Below are 24,834 nucleotides of genomic sequence, written 5' to 3' on the forward strand. Positions count from 1 at the left end.
TTAGTTCTTGGTCCCCAAGTTCATCAAAACCTAAAACAGAAAAGTACCTCTTATTAAATAAATTCCCAAGGATACAAATATGAAAGATTCTGTGCAGATGATGTATAGGGTAAAGGTTAAGGTCAGGATTAGGATTAGGGTTAGTGTTAGGGTTATGTTTAATAAAGCAGGATAATTATAGTGTTATTAAAGTATGAGGTACATCTGAGGTCAAATTCCCATTTTATTATTTTATATCTTTAATAATTCATACAAAGCCATTAGGATTTTATGGATAATAGCAGTCATTTCAGTAAGAAATAATTCAAAATAATAAGTAGTTAAAACTTTATGATTATTAAAACATATTTAGATTCCTAAGGTCATTTTATGGACCATGTGCAACATACCTCCATGGACTTCTCATGCATTTCTTTAACTGCTTCCAGGGTCTGGTTCTGACTACATTTGGACAGTTTCAATGCTTGTTGTTCTTTTTGACAACTATTCTACAAATGTAAAAGGAAAACATTAGTATAACAATTCTGTTTATTTTTGTTGTTACTGCCATGCAACATGCATGGTAGTCTAACAATAAAACACTAAATGTATATCTAATACTAAAACATTTATGTGAGCAAAAATAATTCTATATGAAAGTTAAAAGGAATAGTTTTCCAACTGATTTAAAATTTTAACAACTATTTTGACTAAATATATATATATATATTTACAATAATATGAAATAACATTATGCTACCAATTGTGGGGTAGGAATTTTTTTTAATGTGAAAGAGTTTTTCATAATGCACAGACTGGCCTTAGCCTCCCAAGTTCTTATGTTTATAGGCATGCACCATGTATACATGAACTCGGTAAAATCCTAGTCTTGGAAGCTTAGATTTGTTTTCTCTAGATTCCAATCTCAAGCAACATATAGAAGTAGTAACATAAAGTTCTCATTGTATTCTTTAGGGTTGTGCACAACCATGATAATTTGCATTTAAAAAAATTAAGACAAGCCCTTTACACCTTTTCACCTTGGGCTACTACAATCCTGTTTTGCCCTTTATTCACTGTGATCAATTTTTTACCTCACATTTGCACTCAAATCATCATAATTAAGTAAAATTACCTCTAATTTGCAATGCTTATCTTTAAAAAAAGTGCACCTGCATACATTTGGAGACAAAGGGTTAATATTGGGTGTCATCTTTGATTTCACAGTACTGTTTCAGAGACAGAATCTCACTAAACCTAGAGCTCATCATTTATGCTACACCTGGTGGCTACAAAGATCTGGAGATCTTCTTTTCTCTGAACTAAATCTGAGATTGGTTGTTTTAAAATGCTCACAACCACACCAATTTTTTTTTTGTTGTTGTGGTGGTGGTTTGTTTTTAGTGTTGCTAGTTTGTTGTTGTTTATTTTGTTGTTGGTGGTGGTGGTGTGGGCATTCATCCCAATGCAGGGAATATAAGCTAGGGTCTCCATGCCTACACGGGAGAAAGATTACCAATTAAACTATCTTCCAGCCCTGTAAATCAATCTTATTGGGCCCACATGCAGCATATGACACATTTAGGGATCTTTTCTTCTTTAAAACTTTCCTTCACTCATGGTAGTTTTCTTTCTACCAGTGGTTCTCTTCCTTTACTGGCTCCCTCTCACCAGCTGCCATATGCAGAATTACAAATTTTGAAGTACCCTGCTGTTCTGTCTTTAGACTCCTTATTTACAGGGATGATCACTTTCCCTTGAAATGTCATCCAGAGTCCAATGTTTAAAAACTGTCTTCAATTGGAGTATTTATTATTTATCTTTAGTTCCTACCTCTTTCCAGAACTGACTCATAATGGCAGGTTCCTCAATGCCTTCTGAGGCAAGAATGAATTTGCTGTTCCTTTCAAATTGAATACTTTCCAAACTATTAACCAGTAAATAAAATAAAATAGTTAATATGATTATCGTTGTCTCAGATCTTACTTGGAAACCAGGTGATGACTCTACAGGTAGAGTAATGGAGACGTGATCTAAAATTGTTTGCTGATATTCTTCCACAGGAAAATTCTTCCAGGGCTGTTGAGATTGTTTGTTTCCATCCTCTGTTGTTACTAAATCTTTACTAAATTTAGGACTGTAAGAACTGATTTACCAAATTGAGTTGGTTTTTTAATATAAACAACAGAGTCCAGGTGAAACCAATAAATAAGCTTTCTCTCTTCTTTGAACTCTGATATATTGTGGTTTTTTTGGTTTTTTTTTTGTTTTTTTTTTTTTTTTTTTTTTTTTTGTAGTCACTGGTAATCATCTCTTGATCTTTCTGCAAATGTCTGCCTCTTGAAAATTTATGATCTGGTATACCATAAAATGCCTAGTCGTTTTCATTGATATAGTATGCAATCAATAGTTTATATCTCAGTAAGACTAGAACAGAAGCAAGGATAGATAGATAATGGAACTTAATTTAGTTTCATATGCTCAACTCAAGGCTAGTTGTTCCATTCCTACTTAGTAATACTAGGTTAAATATTAAGTTTTTTTTATGGTACCAACCACTGATTTTTCTTTTTCTTCATTGAATTTCTGTACATCCATATCAGACTTCTGAAATGTAGTTATATACTGCTCACAAAATTTGTTGTTGATGTTCTTCCTGTAAAGCACAGTAACAAAAGCAGGCACATTTCATACCAATATGAAAATGAACACTCAGAACAAATTCAATTGAACATTTCATACTATAAAAAGAAAAATAGCAGTATAAAATATCTAATGGGAAATCATTATAGATTTTTCCGCTAACATATTATCAGAGAGGTTTTCATTTACGTTTTAGCTTTTCAAAATTAAAGAAATATAAACACACACAACACACACGTAACACACACACATACACACACACACACACACACACATATATATATATATATATACATGTACAAAATTTAATTATATTTCAATGTGTTTTTTTTTTCATTATTTTCTACCAAATATAAGTTCTAATTTATTTTTCATACATTGCCTTAGTAAAGACAGTGCAAAACATGTCAACTAAAATATACAAATTGTCTGCATATGTAATTGTAGTTGTTCCTTTTGAATATTGTTAAACATAATAATCCATAAATTACATTCCTAAGACTATGTGCAAGACTTCTGTATTTCCACAATGAATGTAAATTAAAATTTAAATCTCATTAACATTGACTTAAAGCAGAAAATAAAATTTTCATAGATTTCTATGAATTAGATTTAGTTTGCTTGAAGGCATGATGTTATAGGGTTAACTGTTTAGACAAAATCAAAGCCACACATTTTTACTAAAGAATCAGACATGATATATTTTTTTTTAAACTTCAGCCACATATAATTTTTAAAATGATACACATTTGACCCTACAAATATAACAACTCTACCTCTCTCGTTCGTTCGTTTTGCAAAATCTTTCTAATTTCTGGTTGCTGCCTTTGAAAGATTCTTTGACATAAGTTTCCATCCATTTTCTCTTTATGTGAAGCGTCTTATAAATGTCATCTATATTAAAAATAAAGAGTCATTTTGAAGAAAAATTAGATGATTCCATGTATTCAAGTAAAAATAGATATAGATAAATTTCATTCAATAATGCTATGGAAACTTAAAATTAAATGATAGATATCACAAACATGCTTCATACTTTAGAATACTTAGGGTTTGGTATGTTCAGATGAAGGATGTTCAACCTGTAAAGTCTACAGAAATGTTCCACAACATAGAAAAAAACAGTCCATGTATTTTGGATAAGAAATATCTAATCTTATCTGAATTTTAATTTCTGTAAGGAAAATAATTTTGAGCTTCAAGAACAGTTTTCAAAAGAACAAATGCACAAAACAAAGGATCAAAAAGTATACTTAATTCTTCATAAGGAAACACTTTTAATAAAGGCTAATTCTTTTCCAAATCTAAAAAAGATGATGCAACTGAAAGAACAAACTTGACTGTGGAACTGTTAGACCCATTGTTTAAAATATTCAATTAAAATAAGAGGGCAACCGGTCATATTGGTTCCCATGTTAATCCTAGTATTCTGGAGGAAAAGGCAGAGAGATATTTGTGTGTTCCAGGTTAACCTGGTCAACATACTGAGTTCCAGGACAGACAGAGCTACAAATGAGACCCTGTCAGAATCAAACCTGCGTTTGATTCCTAGCACCTACATAATGTGCACAAATATCTCCAACTCCAGTTCCAGGGGATGTGATGCCCTGTTCTAAATTCTGCATGCACCAGGTACATATGTATATGACTCACAGACATACTTATAGGCAAAATACCTATATAAATAAAAATAGATAAAAATGTTAAAATCTATGTTTAAAACAATGATCTCCAAGTTTTTTTAATCAAAATAAAATTATTTCTAAAGTGAATTGGTAATTATATTTCAGAACATATCCTTTAAAAAAACACTTGAAGAAAATTATGGTAGGAACTTTTGATCAGTAACTGCTGCAGTTCATGAAAATTGTAATGCTTCAGAAAATGTTTAGTACCTTTCTAGCATGCACAGTTAGCTTTCAGTAACTAGGATGAAGCTATATTTCGGTGTACATGTTTAATATTCTCACCATACATAGTACTAGACAAAATCAGATTATTAAATGATTATTCTGCCTCCTCTAAATAGAGCAAATCCTTCAGTTGAAAAAAATAATTTGGTAAAATGGGTAACTTGAAAGAAGCAAAATATTATTTTTTAAAAATATAATATTGTTTCATGGGGGTAGAGATATGGCTCAGCAGTTAAGAGTACTTCCTGTTCTTTGCAAAGGACATAGGTTTGGTGTCTAGCACTCATATGGTGGCTCACAACTATCTGACTCCAGTTCCAGGTATCTGAAATAATCAACTGATATCTGAACAACAGGTACACATGTGGTGCACATATATAACTGTAAGCAAAACACTAATACACATAAATAAGTCCAAAAATAGGTATTAGGAGCATTGTTTAGTAAGCCATGTAAAGATGTTTTTTTTTGTGTGTATGATCCTAGTATTGGAAGCTTAAGCAGGAGATTTCCAGTGTAAAGACTGCATAGGTTAAATAGGAAAATGCAGGCCAGCCTGAACTACATAATGACACCATATCTCAAAGACAAGTTACTGTCTTCTGAGAAAGCTCACTTAGCATTCAGTTACATATAATTTAAAACAGATACTTTAGAATCTGAGTATCATTCTCTCATTGTTTAGTAAGTTGTCTTCCACTTACAGTTACATAATTCATTTCATAAAAAGAAAAAAAAAACAACAATGAAGGGATTGGAGAGATGATTCAGCAGTTAAGAGCACTGGTTCACTTCCAGCTTTCTGAGATTGGAGTACCAAAACCCACAAGGTGGCTCACTACCTATAACTTCAGTTTCAGGGGATTCAAGGCCTTCATCTGGCTTCCTCAGGTACAAGACACACTAGTTGTGCACATACACACGTGAAAGAAAAAAAAAAACAATAACCATAACATAATATTTAAAAATAAGTTATAAGGGTTACATTAAAGAATTCAGTTTTGCATTGTGCCATATAAAGAAGGAAGCACAGAAGACTCCTAGAAAAGAAACTGACTTAATATAAAATTAGCACTGGATCAATGAAAATATGTTTCATGTACAGAATTTTGTATACATATCACTTAGCTATGAGTACATGGAACTGTGAAATTGTTTACATCTATTTTTTTTTCCTTTTAAAATTCCTTCAAAGCTGTTACAAAAAAGCCTCAGTAGTCAAGAGGGCCTACTGTGAAAAGAGGAGTTTCACAAAGTACTTTTTTTTTGTTTTTTAAGGTAAGTAATGTTACTTCATGCTTATCAAAGGATAATTCATCAAAGATGAACTCACAATTCTGAATATCTATGCTCCAAATACAAGGGCAAACAAATTCATAAAGAAATTTTACTAGAACTCAAAGTACATATTGTACCCCATATAATAATAGTGAGAAACTTCAACACCCCACTCTGAGCAACGCAGAGGTCCTGGAAAAAAGAAATGAAAAAGAGACACTGTGAAACTAATGAGAAGTTATGAAACAATCGGATTCATCAGATACATATATATGTATCTGTCACACACACACAGACACACACATCCAAACATGCACACATATATTGAAGCAAATTCACACACAGTTCTCACTAGATGAAGAGAAATTATTTGAAAAAAAATCAACAAACCTTCATGATAATAGTCTTGGATAGATTAAGAATTTTAAGCACATACCTAAATATAGAAGCAAACCAGAAGCCAACATCAAATTAAATGGAAAGAAACTTGATGCAATCCCACTAAAATAAGACAAGACAGGACTAGACAAGGCTTCTTACTCTTTCCCTACCAATTCACTATAGTACTACAAGTTCTAGACAGAGCAACTAGAAAACAAAAATTGGTCAAAGGAATAAAAATTGGAAAGGAATAAATCAAAATATCACTATTAGCAGATAATAAAATAGTATACTTAAGTGACCACAAAAATTCCATCAGAGAACCCATAAACCTGAAAAACAACTTCAGCAAAGTGGCTAGATATACAATTAACTCAAACAAAACAGTACCTTTCTTCTACTCAAAAGATAAACAGGATGAAAGGCAATTATGGAAACAACACCTTTCAAAAGTCACAAATTATAGTTCCTTGATGTGACTCAAACCAAGCAGGTGAAAGATTTCTATGACAAGAACTTCAAGTCTCTGAAGAAAGAAACTGAAAAATCTCAGAAGATGGAAAGGTCTCCCATGGTCATAGATTAAGTTAGTAAAAATGGCTGTCTTCCCAAAAGCAATCTACAGATTCCATGCACTCTCCATCAAAATTTAAACTCAATTCTTCGTAGAGACAGAAAGAGCAATATGCAAAACCATTCGGAATATCAAAACTCCAGAATATCCCAAAACTATTCTCAACAATAAAAGAACTTCAGGGGGAATCATCCCTGACCTTAAGCTGTATTATGCAGAAATAGTGATACAAAAATGTATGGTAATGGTACAGAGACAATGCCTTCATGAAATGGAGAGATCTAAAATATATCATCCTGTGTGATCTCAAAGGAAAAAAAAACATGGTATGCACTCACTGATAAGTGGATATTATCCTAAAAGCTCAGAATACCCAAAATGTAATTCACAGACCACATGAAGCTGAAGAAGAATGAAGACAAAAGTGTAGGTGTTTCAGTCCTTCTTAGAATGGGGAACATAATATTCCTGATAGGAAATGTGGAGATCAGGGCAGAGACTTAAGGAATGACCATCCAGATTCTGTCCAACCTTTGGATCCATCCCATATACAGAAACCAGGCACAGTCACTATTGTGGATACCAACAAGTGCTTGCTGATAGGAGCATAATATGACTGTCTCCTGAGAGGCTCTGCCAGGGCTTGGCAAGAACAGAGGCTGATGCTCACAGCCAACAATCAGACTGATCATGGGGTCCCCAGGGGAGCAGTTAGAGGAAGAACTGAAGGAGCTGAAGGGGTTTGCAACCTTACAGGAAGAACAACAATATGAACCGAGCAGACAGACCAGAGCACTCAGGGACTAAGCCACCAAACAAAGAGGGGCACCCATGACTCTAGCGGCATATAGAGCAGAGGATGGTATTGTCAGACATCAGTGGGAGGAGAGGTCCTTGGTCCTGTGAAAGCTCCATGCCCCAGTGTAGGCAAATGCCAGGGTAGGGAGGTGGAGTATGTGGGTGAGGGAACAGGCTCATAGAAACAAAGCAAGTGTCAAATGGAATAGGGATTTCCTGGGATTAAACCAGGAAATGGCTGATATTTGAAATGTAAATAAATACACACACACTCACACACACACACACACACACACACACACACACACACACACACACACACACACACACAGATGGCTTTAACTGTGTCTTCAGGTGGGTTTACATCTAATCACAGGATGATCTAAATTTTTCCCATTCCTGCTAGTTTTTTGATAAATTAGAGTAAATGTGTCTGCATCTCAATCTCCAAATAAAATCATAGTTGCTCTTATCACAACCAAGCTCCTCAACCTTTTTCATCACAATACAAATCTAAGACAAATCTTAAATATAAAATTCTTCCTGGCTGGACAAATATTTTACTGCTACAGCAAGAAGCTCTGGTTTCAATCTTCAGGAATGAAAAATAAAAACCCCCAAAATTTAGATATAAAAAATAAAGAAGACATGATTCCTCGGGCCCCATTACATTTTTGAGGCTGAGGACTTCAGGTACAAGGCCAGTCCAGGCTGCAATTGAGGTTTCTGACAATCCTGAGATATAGAGCTAGAGGTTACTTTCCTAAACCAAAACAACAAATAAATAAAGACAGCCTGGTCTGAATTATGTCTGAATTCCCAGCACTTCTGAGGCTGAGAGAAGCCTCTAGTATTTGAGGCAGTTTGGAACCTATATATAGAAATTTCGGCAATGTGGCATTTTCACAACACGTTAAAATGTAGACTGGTCTTCAGTTTCTTTTTAATAAATTCCTGGTGGGAAGCAGTTGCACAGAAGAGGGTTTTGTCTGTTTCATCCACTAAGTGAAGTCCAGTTTACTCACACCTCACATCCCCAGTCCCCAAGAATACTTTCAGGGTCTCCATTTCCTTGGCCTTCCTGATTTCTGCTAGGAGCTAGTCTGTTCAAACTCTTGCACTTACAGTGAAGTTCTCAGTTTTTCTCAGCAGAGGCCTAAGTGGGAAAGGTCGATTGTGAACCTGGAAGTAGCAACTTCCTGAGTCCAGTGAGGGTCACCTAATCTCATTACTCCTGAAGAAACACCTCCAAAACTCCACCTTCATCCCCACCCAGACCCCTAGCTGAACCAGGATTAACCAACAGACAATTGACTACCTCCACTGAGACTTCATCCTACCATGATTCCTCAAGAATTTTGCTTCCTCAAGAACTCTTTGTAGCCACCATACTGGGTAACAGGGTTTGAACAGCAGGAAAATAATCTCAGCCAAGCCCATTGCTGATTGGCTGTGTTTGCACATGAGTACTAAGGGTAAGAGAGGCTCTTTCAGTCATCTGTGATTAAAGCTTCAAAAAGCGGGTAGTATTTTAACTTCCACTACTACCCAGAGGCTTTCCATTTTCTAAGTTTGCAATACTAACTTGAAAGTTAAAATAAAATGAACTCCAAAGACGACTCTCCTACTTTGTTTCAGATGAAGGGACTGTTCTGTGTAACTCTAAATTGTTTTTTTTTTGTTGTTTGTTTGTTTTGTTTTTTTGTTTCTTTTTTTTTTTTGTTTTTTTTTTTAACTAAAGTGTTTTTGCATGTTTGTATTTATATAACATGTATGACTAGTTCCCCTAGAAACTAGAATAGGATGCCAAAATCCCTGGATCTAGAATTAAAAATGATTTTGAGAATTATGTGGGTTCTAGGAACTAAACCTTGGTTCTGTACAAAAGCAACAAGTGTTCTTAATTTCTAAGCCATCTTTCCATTCCTATCCTGTGTGTGTTTTAAGGTGTGCTGGACCATTTCTCACGATAGATGTTTAATTTTACTATATAATGGAGAGTATAAAAAATGACTTTGTTAATGTTGTCTATTTCCAGAAACAGAAAAACAAACAAACAAACAAACAAAACAGCAACAAAAAAAAACCATAATTTTAATGGATTGTGTAAATCATAAATAGTTTCAGGATAAAAATGGAGTGTATACATTTCAGTATATGGGTGCATAAGGAGGCCAGATATAGACATCTGTTTTATTCTCAATTATATTCCAAATTTCTTTTTCATTTTCAGTTTTTTTTTTTTCAAGTCAGGGTTTATCTGTATAGCTCTGGTTAACCAGGAACTCACCCTGTATACCAGGGTGGCATCAAAATCAAAAATCTCCCTGCCTCTGCCTCCCAACGTCTGGGATTAAGGCATGTGCCACCACTGACTGACCCAACTTAAAACTTGAGATAGGTTCTCTCTGAATATGCAGCTAACCAATGCCACTACCTCGGCTAGCCAGCAAGCTGTCTCCACCTACTCAGCACTGGTTGGCAGCCTGCATTTTAGAAGTGGATTCTAGGCCCCCACTTTTATTTTCAAGAAAAACATTTTACTAAAACAGCCATCTCTCTAGCCACTCTTCAAGGTTTGTTCTGTTGCTATAGACACTGCAATTTTTTGTTTGTTTGTTTTTTGTTTGTTTGGTTTCTTTTTCTATTTCTCTAATCATGCCTAAGTTTAGGCTCCTAAAATGCTTAGTGGTGGTTTTGCTTGTTTCCTTACAACAGCAAATTGGTTTTCTTGCTCACTTTACAATTTGCAGCTAATTTGGCACACTGGACGAACTGACATTTCATTTACTAGTCTTATTGCTGTGCTTTGTTTCTTTGGTGCTTTTTTTTTTTTTTTTTTTTTTAATTTGCTGGGTTTGTTTTTTTTTTGCTGGTTTTCTGTTTTTGTTTTTGTTTTCACCACTGAAGATGAAATTTATAACTTTTAATGGTGCTTTATCACTGAGCTACATCTTTAGTTAATCTTTAGTTTTGAATGTTGGATGAGAAGTTATCTGTGTGTATTTTTTAACGAAAACTATAATTTCTGTGAAGCCTACAATTATCCCCCTATGCTATAGGTTCTATAGAGATCTGTTTCCCTCGTTTGGCCTCTTCAAGAAACAGGGAAATATTTCTAAAACACATACCTCCAGATTTATCCAACATACTGCCTACTTCATGTCTGTGAAGACAGAACAATAAAAAATTAAAGCAAGAAATATAGTAGACTGGTAGGCCATTTTTTTTTACCACACACAAAACTTTACACAGAACCTTCTTTAATTTTTTATAATAAATATATAATGTTTGGTTTGGAACAAATGTCATATGCATATAAAATATATGGTGGACTACCAACTTGAACTTGGATTATTTACTTTTAACAATTCATACATTTACACCCCACAAGGAGTTTATTCATAACTCTCCCACAATTGCCAAGACCCTTTTTTCCCCCAGATAGTCCCCTACTTATTTTTATGATGTTTCTCCTTTTCTTTGAGTGTGTCAAAGATCACATGCAGGTGGTCCTATTGTATGAGTTCCTATGTGTTTGTGATCACAAAGTCTAAAGGATCCCAAGCTGGGCTTGAACTTAACATATATCAGCATCTGACATTGAAATGCTGATCTTCCTGAATCTAGTTTTCCAGTGAAGGTAACACAAACACTACTTTTGAAGTACTCTATTGAACTGGCAAAAAAAAAAAGAAAGAAAAAAAAAGAGAAAAAAAGAAAAAGAATTGAAAATATTACCCCATGTCTTCATCTCCTTTTACTTGAGGCGATATATTTTCATCTTTACCAATTGCTGGATTATTTACTGTATTGACAATAGAAAATGTAAACATTTGAAAGTATGCAATATTAGTAATAGTTAATAAAGTACTATCAATTTGAATTTCTTTGGAAAAACTGCCCATTTTGAGTTTTTGAAACAGATTTTAAAAATTAAGTAAAATTAAGTACATCCAGGAAATCTAGGACACAAGGAGAAGAAAAAACATAAGGATAACAGGTATAGATGAGAAGTAAGATTTCCAAATTATAGGGCCAGTGAATATCTTCAACAAAACTATAAAAGAAACCTTTCCTAACCTAATGAAAGAGATGTCCATGAACATACAAGAAGCATGCAGAACTCCAAATAGTTTGGACCAGAAAAACAACAACAAAAACAAAAATCCCTGCCATCATATATTAATCAAAGCACCAAATGAACAAAACAAAGAAAGAATATTAAAAGCAGTAAGGTAAAATGGTCAAGTAACATATACAGGAATTCCTATCAGAATTACACCTAACTTCTCCCCAGAGACTATGAAAGCCATAAGATCCACGGTAGATATCATACAGACACTAAGAGAGCAGAAATAAGAACCAAAGCTATAATATGCAGTAAAACTATTTTACCATAGATTGAGAAAACAAGGTATTCTGTGAAAAAACAATATTTACACAATATCTTTGAACAAACCAAACCCTTCAAGGGATAATAAAGGGAAAACTCCAATATAAGGAGGGAAATCACATGCTAGCAAAAGCAAGATATTAATCTTGAAGTAAACCTAAAAGAAGATAGCTACATGAACAAAATTCCAACAAAAATAACAGGAAGAAACAAAGACTTTGTCTTAGTATCTCTTAATATCACCATATTCTATTCACCAATTAGAAAGAAATAGACAAACAGACTGGATGTGTAAGCAAGACCCAGCATACCAGAAACAAACCTCAGGGACAAAGACAGACATTTCCTCACAGTAAAAGCCTGGAAAACAATTTTCTAAGCAAATGTTCCAAAGAAACAAATTTGGAGTAGCCATTCTAATATCAAATAAATTTGACTTTCAACCCAATGTTATCAAAAAAGACAAGGAGTGACACTTCATATTCATCAAAGTTAAAATTTACCAAGATGAATTTTCAATTCTAAACATTTATAGTCCAAATGCAATGGCATCCATATTCATATAAGAAACTTTAGTACAGCTCAAAATGCACATTGCACCACACACAATAATAGCAGAAGACTTCAACAACCCTCCTCATCAATGGAAAGATCCTGGAAAGAAAAATTAAAAAAAGACACAGTTAAACTAACAGAAGTTATGAAACAAATACATTAGTTGATATCTATAGAACATTTTATTCTAGAACAAAAATTGTCCATTCTGCTCAGCACCTCATGACGCCTTCTCCAAAATTAACAATATAATCAGTCACAAAACATGCCTCAACAGATATAAAAATATCCAAATAATCTCATACATCGTATCTAATCACCAAGGACTAAGGCTGATCTGAAATAATAATATAAATAATTGAAAACCCATGTACACGTAGAAGGTGAACAAAAATCCAGTCAGTGATAAATCAGGTAGGGAAGAAATAAAAAAAAAATAAATGTAAGACTTTTTAGAGTTTAAAAAAAAATGAAGTTACTACATACCGAAAGTTGTGGAACACAACTAAAGCAGTGTTAAAGGGAATCTCATAGCTCTGAATGCCTCTAAATAGAAACTGGAGAGAAGATACAGTAGTAGGTTGACAGCACACCTAAAACCCCTTGAATAACAGGAAGGAAATTCACCCAAGAGGAGTTGAAGGCAGGAACTAATCACACTCAGGGCTGAAATCAAACAAGTGGAAACAAAGGAACTATAACATAATATCAAACAAACTAGGAGCTGGACCTTTGAGAAAGTCAACAAGATAGATAAAACATAAGCCAGACTAATTACAGGGCACAGGGAAAATATCAACATTAACAAAACCAGTAATGAAAAGGGAGACATAACAACAGATACTTAGTAAATCCAAAAAAATCATCAGATCCTACTATATAAGCCTGTAACTTAGCAAAAGTGGAAAATCTGGATGAATTGGACAATTATCTAGACAGATGTCAGGTACTAAATTTCAATCAGGTTGAGATAAAACCTGTAAACTCTCCCATAATCCCCAAAGAAATAGAAGCAGTCATTAAGAGCTCCCCCCTCAAAAAAAAAAAAAAAAAAAAAAAACCCCGTATCTGATGGGTTTAGTACAGATTTCTATCAGGCTTTCAATGAAACACCAATACCAACAATCTTCAATCTATTATGCAAAAACAAAAGAAAATGAACACTACTTAATTTGTTCTATGAAGCCACATTTACTCTTATACCCAAACCATACAAAAACCCAATGAAGACAGGATACTTCAGACCAATTTAACTTATAAATATTGATGCAAAAATACTCAATAACATCCTGTTAAACACAATCCAAGAACACATCAAAATGATCATCCTTCATGATCAAGCGGCTTCATCCCAGGGATACAGGAATGGTTCAATATATGGGAATCCATCAATGTAATCCAATATGTAAAGAATCTCAAGGAAAAAAACACAGTATTATCTCATTAGACGCTGAGGAATCATTTAAAAAAAATCAACACACCTTCATGATGAAGTCTTGGATAGATTCAGAAAGCAAGGACCATAACTAAACATAGTAGCAAACCAGGATCCAACATCAAAATAAATGGAGAGAAACTCGATGCAATCCCACTAATATATGACAAGGCTTCCCACTCTCTCCCTACCTATAAATTCTAGCAAGATTAAATAGACAACAAAAAGAGGTCAAAAAGTTAAAAATTGGAAAAGAACAAATGAAAATATCACTATTAATAGGTAATAAGATAGTATATTTAGTGACCCCAAAAAATCCTCTAAAGAACCCTTAAGCCTGAGAAACAACTTTAGCAAAGTGATTGGATATACAATTAACTCAAATAGATCAGTAGCCTTCCTCTACTCAAAGGATAAACAGGCTGAAAAGGAAGTTATGGAAGCAACACTCTTCACAATAGTCTCATATTTTAATAACTTGGTGTGACACGAAAAAAGCAAGTCAAAGTTCTGTAGGACAAGAACTTCATGTCTCTGAAGATAGAATTGAAATTCTCAGAAGATGGAAAGATCTCCCATGGCCATAGATTGGTGTCCCAAATAATTTAGTAAAAATGTCTATCTTGCCATAAGTAAGCTCTGATTCCATGCCCTCTCCATCAATATTCAAACTTAATTCTTTATAAAGATAGAAAGAGCAATATGCAAAATCATTTGGAATAACGAAAATCCAGGATATTGTAAAACTATTCACAACAATAAAAGAACTTCAGGGGGAATCATCCCTGACCTCAAGCTGTATTATAGAGAAATAGTGATAAAAATGTATAGTGACCATAAGGAAAAAATGACTTCAGGAAGTTCACACGCAAACGGATATGTCTAAAGTATATCATCCTGTATGAGGTAACACAATCCCAAAGGAAAAAATATGGTATGCACTCACTGATAAGTGGATATTATCCTAAAAGTTCAGAATACCCAAAATGTAATTCACAGACCACATAAACCTTAAGAAGGAAGAAAAAAGTGTGCATGTTTCCGTCCTTCTCAGAATGGGGAACAAAATACTACTGGGAGGAAATATGGAGACAAAGTGCAGGGCAGAGACTGAAGGAACGACCATTCAGAATCTGCCCCACCTGTGGATCCATCCCGTATATAAACACCAGACCCTGTCACTATTGTGGATACCAACAAATGATTGCTGAAAGGAGCCTAATAAGGCTGTGCCCTTAGGGGCTCTGCCAGAGGTTGGCAAAAACAGAGGCTCATGCTCACAGCCAACAATCAGACTGATTATGGGGTCCACAGTGGAGGAGTTAGAGGAAGGACTGAAGGAGCTGAAGGGGTTTGTAATCTTACAGGAAGAACAATAATATGAACCAAGCAGACCGCCCCCCTCCCCCCAGAGCACTCAGGGACGAAGCCAGCAAACAAAGAGGGGGACCATGGCTCCAGCTAAATACATAGCAGAGGATGTCCTTGTCAAACATCAGTGAGAGGAGAGGTCCTTGGTCATGTGAAGTTTGGTGTCCCAGTGTAGGCAAATACCAGAGCAGGGACATGGGTGTTGGTGGGTGGGGGAACATGCTCATAGAAGCAGAGGGAGGGTGGAATGGTAAAGGGAATTTCTGGGGTGAAACCAGGAAATGACTAATATTTGAAATGTAAATACACACACACACACACACACACACACACACACCTAATATGATGGCTTTAACTGTGACTTCAAGTGGGTTTATATGCAATCACAGGATGATCTAAATTTTGGTCCCATTGTTGCTAGGGTTTTGATAAATTAGAGTAAATGTGTTTTTATCTCAATCTCCAAATGAAATCATGGTTGCTTTTATCATAACCAAGCTCCTCAATTTTTTTCATCATAATACAAATCTAAAGCAGATCTAAAATATAAAGTTTTTCTGGCTGGACAAATATTTTACTGCTACAGCAAGAAGCTCTGGTTTCAATCTTCAACAAGGAAAAAAGGAATAAAAACAAACAAACAAACAAACAAACAAACAAACAAAAATTTAAATATAAAAAATAAAGAACACATATTTCCTCAGGCCCAGGTACATTTGTAAGGCTGGGGACTTCAGTTTCAAGGCCAGTCAAAGATGCAGGTGAGGTTTCAGACAATCCTGAGATATAGAGTTAGAGCTTACTGTCCTAAACCAAAACAACAAATAAATAACAACAACCTGGCCTGAATTATGTCTGAAGTCCCAGCACTTCTGAGGCTGAGAGGAGCCTCTGTATTTTGAGGCAATTGGAGCCTATACATAGAAATTTCGGGAATCTGCCATTTTAACAACAGGTAGAGGTAAATGAAGACTGGTTTTCAGTTCGTTTTTAATGAATTCCTGGCAGGCAGCAGCAGCTAAAAGAAGGTTTTAGTCTGTTGGCTCCACTAACTGACTTCCAATTTACTCACTCCTCACCTCCCCAAGCCCCAAGAAGACTTCCAGGGTCTCCAATTCCCTGGCCTTCCTGCTTTCTGTTAGAAGATAATTCTGTTCAAACCCCTGCCCTTAGCGAAGTTCTCTGTTTTTCTCAGCAGAGAACTAAGTGGGAAAAGTTGATTGTGAGCCTGGAAGCAGTACCTTCCTGAGTCCAGTGAGAGTCACCTCCTCTCCTTACTCCTAAAGTAACACCTCCACCCCTCCACCTTCTTCCCCACACAGGCCCCCAGCTCAAACAGTATTAATCATCTTTCAACAGACAATTGACTACCTCTACTGAGACTTCTCCCTACCATGCTTCCTCAAGAACCTTGCTTCCACAAGAACTCGGCTTGATGACTACCACAAAGCATACTGGGTAACAGGGTTTGGATAGCGGGAAAACAATCTCAGCCAAGGCCCTTGCTGATTGGCAGTGTTTGCACATGTGTACTAAGGGTGAGAAAGGCTCAATCAGTCGTCTGTCATTGAAGAGCAAAAAGGAGGTAGTATTTTAGCTGCCACTACTACCCAGAGGCTTTCCATTTTCCAAGTTTACAATACTAACTTGAAAGCTAAAATAAAACGGACCCCAAACAAGACTCTCCTACTTTGTTTCAGATGAAGGTGCTGTTGTTTGTAATTTTCAATTGTTTTATTTATTTAAGTAATTTGTTTTTGCATGTTTGTGTTTATAAACATGCATGTGTGGTGCACATAGAAACTAGAAGAGAATTCCAAAACCCATGGATATAGAATTAAAAATGGTTTTGAGCCATTGTGTGGGTCCTAGGAACTAAAACTTGGTTCTGTCCAAGAACAACAAGTGCTCTTAATTTCTAAGCCATCTTTCCATCCCTGTCCTTTGTGTCTTTTAAGGTGTGCTGATCATTTTTCTTGAAAGATGTTTATTTGTACTATACAGTGGAGATTACAAAATTATAACACTTTCTTAATATTGACAATTTGCTCATAGAGAAAAAACAAAAAGACAAAAACCATCATTTTAATGGATTGTGTAAATCAGATAAAGAGTATTGTAAAAAACTGATGCATATACATTCCAGTATAAGTATGCATAAGAGGGCGACAAATAGACATTTGCTGCATTCTCAATCACATTCCAACTTCCTTTTTTTTTTTTTTTTTTTTTTTTTTTTTTTTTTTTTTTTAGGCAGGGTTGTAGTCCTGGACCTCACCCTGGTTACCAACTGCTGGGATTATGGCATGAACCACCTCTGACTGCCCAAATTTAAAACATGAGACAGGTTCTCTCTGAATCTGCAGCTCACCAATGCCACTAGCCTGGCTAGCCAGCAAGCTGTCTCCAACTACTTTTCACTGGGTTGCAGCCTGCATTTTTAAAGCCGGTTTAAGACCCCCTCCTTAATTTATATACTTTCAAATAAAGCACATTACCAAAACAGCCATCTCTCTAGCCCCTCTGAGAGGTTTGTTCTCTTGTGGTAGCCACTGTATATTTTTTTTTCTTCTCTAATCATGCCTAAGTTTAGGCTCCTAAAATGCTTATTGCTGGGTTTGCTTGTTTCCTTACAAGAGCAAACTGGGTTTCTTGCTCATTTTACAATTTGCAGTTAATTTGGCAAACTGGACAACCTAACATTTCATTTGCAAGACTTATAACTGTGTTTTGCTTGTTTGGTAGGATTTTTGTTAATTTGGTGCATTTGTTGGTTTCTTTGGGGTTTTTATTGTTATTGTTTTGTTTTGTTTCTTTGTTTGTTTTTGTTTGTTTATTTTTGCCACTGAAGATGAAACTCATCACTTTTAAATGGTGATTTACCACTGAGCTACATCTTCAGCTAATCTTGCATTCTGAATGTTTGCTGAGAAGTTATCTCATATGTGTTTTAAAGGAAACTACAATTACTGTGAACCCAAAATTATCCCCTTTTGCTATACAGTCTAGAAATCTGATGCCCTCTTCTGACCTCTTTAAAAAACAGGCAAATACCTCCAAAAACACATACCTTCAGATTTATCCAACATACTGTCTACTTCATCTCTGTGAAGAAAGGAAAATAAAAAAATTAATGCAAGAAATATAGTGGACTGGTAGGCATTTTTCTTACCCACACAAAACTTTAAAAAGAACTTTCTTTTAATTATTTATAATAAATATATAATGTTTGGTTAAGAACAAATGTCATATATATATATATATACATATATATACATATGTATATGTATGTGTAGATATATATATGTATGTATGTATGTATATATATATATATATATATATATATGTATATATTACATGGTGGAGTATCAAAGTGATCTTGTATCCTTTACTTTTACCAATTCATACATTTACACCCACAGTAGTTTATTCATTACTCTCCCACTCTTGCTGAGACCCTTGTTCTTGCCAGATGGTCCCCCTCTTATTTTCATGATTTTTCTCCTTTTCTTTGTGTGTATATCTTGGAAGATCTCAGGCAGGTGGTCATATTATACTAGTTGCTATGTGTTTGTTATCACAAGGTCTGAAGGACCTCAAGCTGGGCTTGAACTCAACATATAGCAGTGTCTGATTTGTATTGCTATCTTCCTGAATCTACTTCTCCAGTGAAGGTAATACAAACACTACTTATGAAGTAATCTATTGAGCTGGCAAAAAATATTGAAAATGTTACCCCATATCTTCATCTGCTTCTGCTTGAGGCGATATATTCTCATTTTTATCAAATGCTGGGCTCTTTACTGTATTAACAATAGAAAACAGAAACATTTGAAAGGATTCTATATAAGTAATAGTTAATAAAGTACTATCGATTTGAATTTATCTGGAAAAACTCTCCATGTAAATTTTTGGAAGAGATTTTAGAAAGGAAATATTTACACCGAGAAAATCCAGGACACAAGGAGATGACAAAACTTAAGGATAATAGGTATCAATGACAAGTAAGTTTTTCAAATTTAGGGACAGTGAATATATTCAACAAAATTATAGAAGAAAACTTCCCTAACCTAAAGAAAGAGTTGCCTATGAATATACAAGTAGCCTACAAAACTCCAAATAGTTTGGACCACAAGAGAAATTTCTTCCATCATATAGAAATCAAAACTCCAAATGCATAATAAAAAAAAAGAAAAGAAAAAGAAGAATATTAAAAGCACTAAGGGAAAATGGTCAAGTGACTTATAAAGGAAATCCTATCAAAACTATACCTAACTTATCCCCAGAGATTATGAAAGCCATAATATCCAGGGCAGATGTCATACAGACCCTAAGGGAAAAGAAATGCCAGACAAGGCTACTAGACGCATCAAAAAATTTTACAATAGATTGAGAAAACAAGGTATTCTGTGAAAAAAAAAAAACGATATATACACAATATGCTCGAACAAATCCAGCCCATCAAGTGGGTAATAATGGGAAAACTCCAATATAAGGAGGGAAATTACACTCTAGAAAAACCAAGAAATTGATCTTGAAGCAAACCTAAAAGAAGAAAGCTACATGAATCACATTCCAACTCTAACAACAAAAATAACAGGAAGCAACAACTACTTTTCCTTAATATCTCATAATATCAGCGGACACAATTCACCAATAAAAAGACATAGAATAACAGACAGGATGTGTAAGCAAGACCAAGCATACTAGAAACAAATCTCAGGGACAAATACAGATATTACCTTAGAGTAAAAGGCTGGAAAACAATTATCCAAGGAAATGTTACAAAGAAACAAGTTGGAGTAGCCATTCTAATATCAAATAAATTCGACTTTCAACCCAAAGTTATCAAAAAAAAAAAAAAAAGAGGAGGGACACTTCATATTCATCAATGTTAAAATTTGCCAAAATGAGTTCCCAATTCTGAACATTAATACGCCAAATGCAATGTCATCCACACTCATAAAAGAAACTTTAGTAAAGCTCAAAAACACACATGAATAGAGCATTAAAAGAAACCTTGACTAAATTGGTTTTAGAGACCTGCAGAAAAGATTATGCATCTCTTTTTCCCTTCACCTTGTTCTGAGTATGGAACACCACAGGGAAATTTAAACTTACACCATTCGAACTCCTCAACTGGGGACCCCCCCCCTTTAACAGAAGCAGGTGGAATGTTTGACCCTCATGTTTCTTTTTCAGAACTCCCACTAGCTCACTTGAAGGACCTACAACTGGTCAGAAAAGATGCCTTGGAAATGTTGAAACACAATAAAAAACTTAAACAAAAACAAAAAAACAAAAAACATACGAACCAGAAACCATCTTGGTGCCACGTAAATTTCAAACAGGAGTACCTGTCCTGGTCTGGTGCCACCATTCTGGCAAACTTGAACTCAGATCAAAAGGACTTTCCCTGATGATTCTCACAAGCCCTGCTGCCACACCTCCAGCATGTGCCCAGTTCTGGCATCCAGCCTGCCATGGCCCACTGGCCTGGCACTGCTCACACACAGTGGGCACTGCACAGGAACCTCCCTCCCTCCCTCCTCCCAATGGCAAGAGGCTCTTTTGTCTCATTCAATGGGCTTCTGAGGTTCTCAATCTTACATATCCTAAAGCTGTGACCTCATGTTGGCTTTGTTTGGCAGCTGGGCCAGAGGTTTAATTTTCTAACTTATAAGATCAGAACTATGTACTAGAAGGAGTGGGAAATGTGAGACCACAACTTAGAGCGTTTCTCCCTGGAAGGTAAAGCACCTGGACATTCTCCAAGATTGTTTTCCCTGATTTATAAAAATACAGCCAGAAAGAGACTCTATGTTCTCTACAGCCACCAAAAATCCTTTTGGTTTCTGAGCCTTACAGCTAGAGATTCAAAATTGGAGTTTTGACAAGGACATCTGGGCAGAGAAGAACACTCCTCCCATCTCTTCCCAACTCCTCCAAACTCTCCTCCCAACTCATCCCAATTCCTCAGCTAGCTAATAAAAACCTTCTTCTGTCACATCTCAGAGTCATACGCCCCTGCCCTGCACAGTGGAAGGAGTTTGTCCTTAGCTAGCTGATAATAAAAACTCTTGCAGTTTGCATCAGGTGTCGATTTCTCTCAAGTCATTGGGGTGCTGGCCAGCTCATCCCGGGACTTTACTGGACTTGAGAGGAGGTCCATCTTCGGGGTCTTACACATGGAGACCTAATACCAAAATTCTTCAAACTAATATGCAAAATCAAAAGAGAAGGAACACTATTGAATTTGTTCTATGAAGCCAGATTACAATTATATTCAAACCATACAAAAACACAATGAAGAAAGGAAACTTCAGACCATTTTCCCTTATGAATTTCGAAGCAAAAATACTCAATAAAATCACTGCAAACCAAATAAAAGAATACATCAAAACGATCATCCATCATGGTCAAGTAGACTTCATCCCTGTAATGCAGGGATGGTTTAATATATGGAAATTTGTCAACTTAATCCACTATAGAAACAAACTCAAAGACGAAAACAACATGATCACCTCATTAGATGCTGAGAAAGCATTTGACAAAACACAACACCCATTCATAATAAAAGTCCAGGAAAGGTCAGGAATTCAAGGCCCATATCTAAACATAAAAAAAAAAATACAATAGACAGCAAACGAGTAGGAAACATTAAACTAAATGAAACAATCTCATTAAAATCAGGGACTAGACAAGGCTGCCCACTTTCTTCATACCTATTGAATATAGTAGTTGAAGTCCTAACCAGAGCAATTAGACAACAAAAGGAAAACAAATGAATACAAATTGGAAAGGAAGAAGTCAAAATATCACTATTTCCAGAATATATGATAGCATGTATCAGTGACCCAAAAATGCACCAGAGAAATCGTAACCATATATATGACTTCAGTGCAGTAGGTGAATATAAAATTAACTCAAACATATCAGTGGCCTTTCTCTACTCAAAGGAAAAAGAGGATGAGAAAGAAATTTGGGAAAACTCACCCTTCACAATACTCACAAATAATATAAAATAGCTTGGTGTGACTCTAACTTAGAAAGTGAAAGATATATATGATAAAAACTTCATGTCTCTGAAGAAAGAAATGAAACAAGATCTCAGAACATGGAAAGAACTCCCATGCTCATGGATTGGAAGGATTAATATAGTAAAAATGGCTGTTCTGCCAAAAGTAGTTTATAGATTCAATATAATCCCCATCAAAATTCCAACTCAATTCTTTACTGAGTTAGAAAGGGCAATATACAAATTCTCCTGGAATTTGAAAAAAAACAAACAAGCAACAACAACAACAACAACAACAAACCACCACCAACAACAACAACAAAAAACAAAAACCTGGTATAGGAAAAACTATTCCCAACAATAAAAGAACCTCTTGTGGAATCACCATGCCTGACCTCAAAGTGCACTACAAAGCAATTGTGATAAACACTACATGGTACAGGTATAGTGGTAGACAGGTAGATAAATGAAATAGAACTGAAGTCAGAGAAATAAACCTTTAGTCACTTGATCTTTGACAAAGGAGCTAAAACCATCTAGTGGAAAGGAGACAGCATTTTCAACAAATGGTGTTGGTTCAATTGGCAGTTAGCATGTAGGAGAATGTAAACTGATCTATTCTCATCCCCTGTGCAATGCTCAAGTCTAAGTCGATCAAGGGACTGCACATAAAACCAGAGACACTGAAACTTATAGAGGAGAAAGTGGGGAATAGCCTGGAATACATGGGCAAAGGGGGGATATTCTTGAAAAAAAATACTACCAATGTCTTGTGCTATAAGATTAAAAATGGACAAATGGGACCTCATAAAGCTGATAAGGTTATACCCAGAAGTTCAAACTTGTAATAAGGAAACATGCTTCATTTTGTCCATAGCAGCCTTTTGTATAATAACAAGAAGCTGAAATGAACCCAGATGACTCTCTTTAGAGGAATGTATATAGAAAATATGGCACATTTACTTAATGAATTACTACACAGCTATTAAAAACAATGAATTCATGAAATTTTTATACAAATGGATGGATCTGGATGATATCTTCCTAAGAGAGTTAACCCAATCACAAAAAACACACATGATATTCACACATTGATGAGTGGATGTTATCCCTGAAGCTCAGAATAACCAAGGTAAAATGTGCAAAACCCATGAAACTGAAGAAGGAAGACCAAAGTGTGGATATGCCGTTCCTTCTTAGAATGGGGAACCAAATAATCATGGAGGGAGTTACAGAGACAAAGATTGGAGCTGAGAATAAAAGAATACAGAGACTGCCTCACTTGGGGATCCATCCCATATACAACCACCAAATCTACTGAAGATGCCAACAAGGGATTGGGTGCAGGAGAATGATATAGTTGTCTCCTGAGAGGATCTGCTAATGCCTGACAAATAAAAAAGTGGATGTTCACAGACATCCTTTGGACTTAGCACAGGGTCCCCAATTATGGAACTGGAGAAAATACCTAAGGAGCTTAAGGAGTTTGCAGGCCCCTAGAAGAAAAAACAACATGAACTAACAAGTACCCCACAATTCCATGGGATTAAACCACCAATCAATGAAAACAAATAATGGTATATATGATTCCAGCTTCTTATGTAGCAGAGGATGGACTAGTCAGGCATCAATGGGAGGAGAGACACTTGTTCCTGTAAAGATCCTATGCCCCAGTATGGGGGAATACCTGGGTTAGGAATTGGTAGATGATGTGTTGGGGAGATGGGGGAGAGGGGAGAGGACAGGAGATTTTTTGGAGTGGAAACTAGAAACGGGGATAATATTTGAAATGTAAATAAGGAAAAGTTATAATAGAAAAAGAAAGGAAATAATTTATTTGCAAGTTTTATGAAATAAATTCATGTTTGGCAAACATATTATACGAACAATGTTCATGTCTTTTCTTGAGGTGAAATCAAGAAAGTTCTTCTCTCTCAACGTATGCTGATATAGTTCCAAGAGTAGGTTTATGTGCTGCAAAACCTTGTATATAGGAATAGAGAGATATAGGTAAAATTAGAAATGAAGTATATGTAAACTCTTAACAAAGACTTCTTCCATTTCAGGTGACTAGGTAAAGTCTAATGAACTGCAGGACACAATTAATACTGGAAATGCGATACCTTCCGAAAGAGCCTCCTCTGAAACTTTTATGTCATCGTCCTCATCATCAAAGTCCAAAAGTAATAAGTAACCTTCCTTTGGTATCACCTTCAATTTCTTAAGAGCCATTCTTCTCATAAGAACTTAGTAGTCTTCTTAGTTTAAAAAAAAAAACAATAAAAATAAAAAGGAAAAAAAAAGAACTTAGTTACCTGATTAAAAATTATCATTTAAATAATTAAAAATAACAAAAAATCAAATAATTATTTTAGCTCAATGAAAGATCATTTCTTTTTTTACTTAACATGTATATTTTTAATCAATTGCCTTTATCAGAGAGTTCTGTGTACATATTCAATATGGTGATGCATATATATATACACTTACCCG

The 24,834-nt window shown here is 35.2% G+C and overlaps 1 protein-coding gene across 2 annotated transcripts; it reads right to left on the reverse strand.

The window, feature by feature from the left end:
* Gm20896 (predicted gene, 20896) lies at positions 1–24,582 on the reverse strand. Of its 2 annotated transcripts, XM_017318752.1 has the most exons (9): positions 24,465–24,582; positions 19,060–19,126; positions 18,394–18,428; positions 11,308–11,374; positions 10,698–10,732; positions 3,399–3,516; positions 2,536–2,635; positions 390–488; positions 1–30 (listed from the first exon to the last, which is right to left on the reverse strand). In XM_017318752.1, the coding sequence occupies exons 1-9, from the start codon at positions 24,580–24,582 to the stop codon at positions 1–3; spliced, it is 669 nt and encodes a 222-aa protein (XP_017174241.1). The 2 variants fall into 2 exon arrangements, with proteins under 2 accessions (XP_017174241.1, XP_017174242.1); XM_017318753.1 differs by lacking the exons at positions 10,698–10,732; positions 11,308–11,374.
* Positions 24,583–24,834: the final 252 nt, after the last annotated feature.

Source organism: Mus musculus, chromosome Y (genome assembly GCF_000001635.26).
Source record: "Mus musculus strain C57BL/6J chromosome Y, GRCm38.p6 C57BL/6J".
Classification (NCBI taxonomy): Eukaryota; Metazoa; Chordata; class Mammalia; order Rodentia; family Muridae; genus Mus; species Mus musculus.

Excerpts from the sequence above, each read along its gene's own strand:
- Gm20896 (XM_017318752.1), bottom strand. The coding sequence starts at position 24,582 with ATGAGAAGAATGGCTCTTAAGAAATTGAAGGTGATACCAAAGGAAGGT. Across the intron at positions 18,429-19,059 it reads GAAGCAGATGAAGATATGGG|AGATGAAGTAGACAGTATGT; the intron begins GTAACATTTTCA and ends CTTTCTTCACAG. Across the intron at positions 489-2,535 it reads AAGAAAAAGAAAAATCAGTG|AATAGTTGTCAAAAAGAACA; the intron begins GTTGGTACCATA and ends TTACATTTGTAG.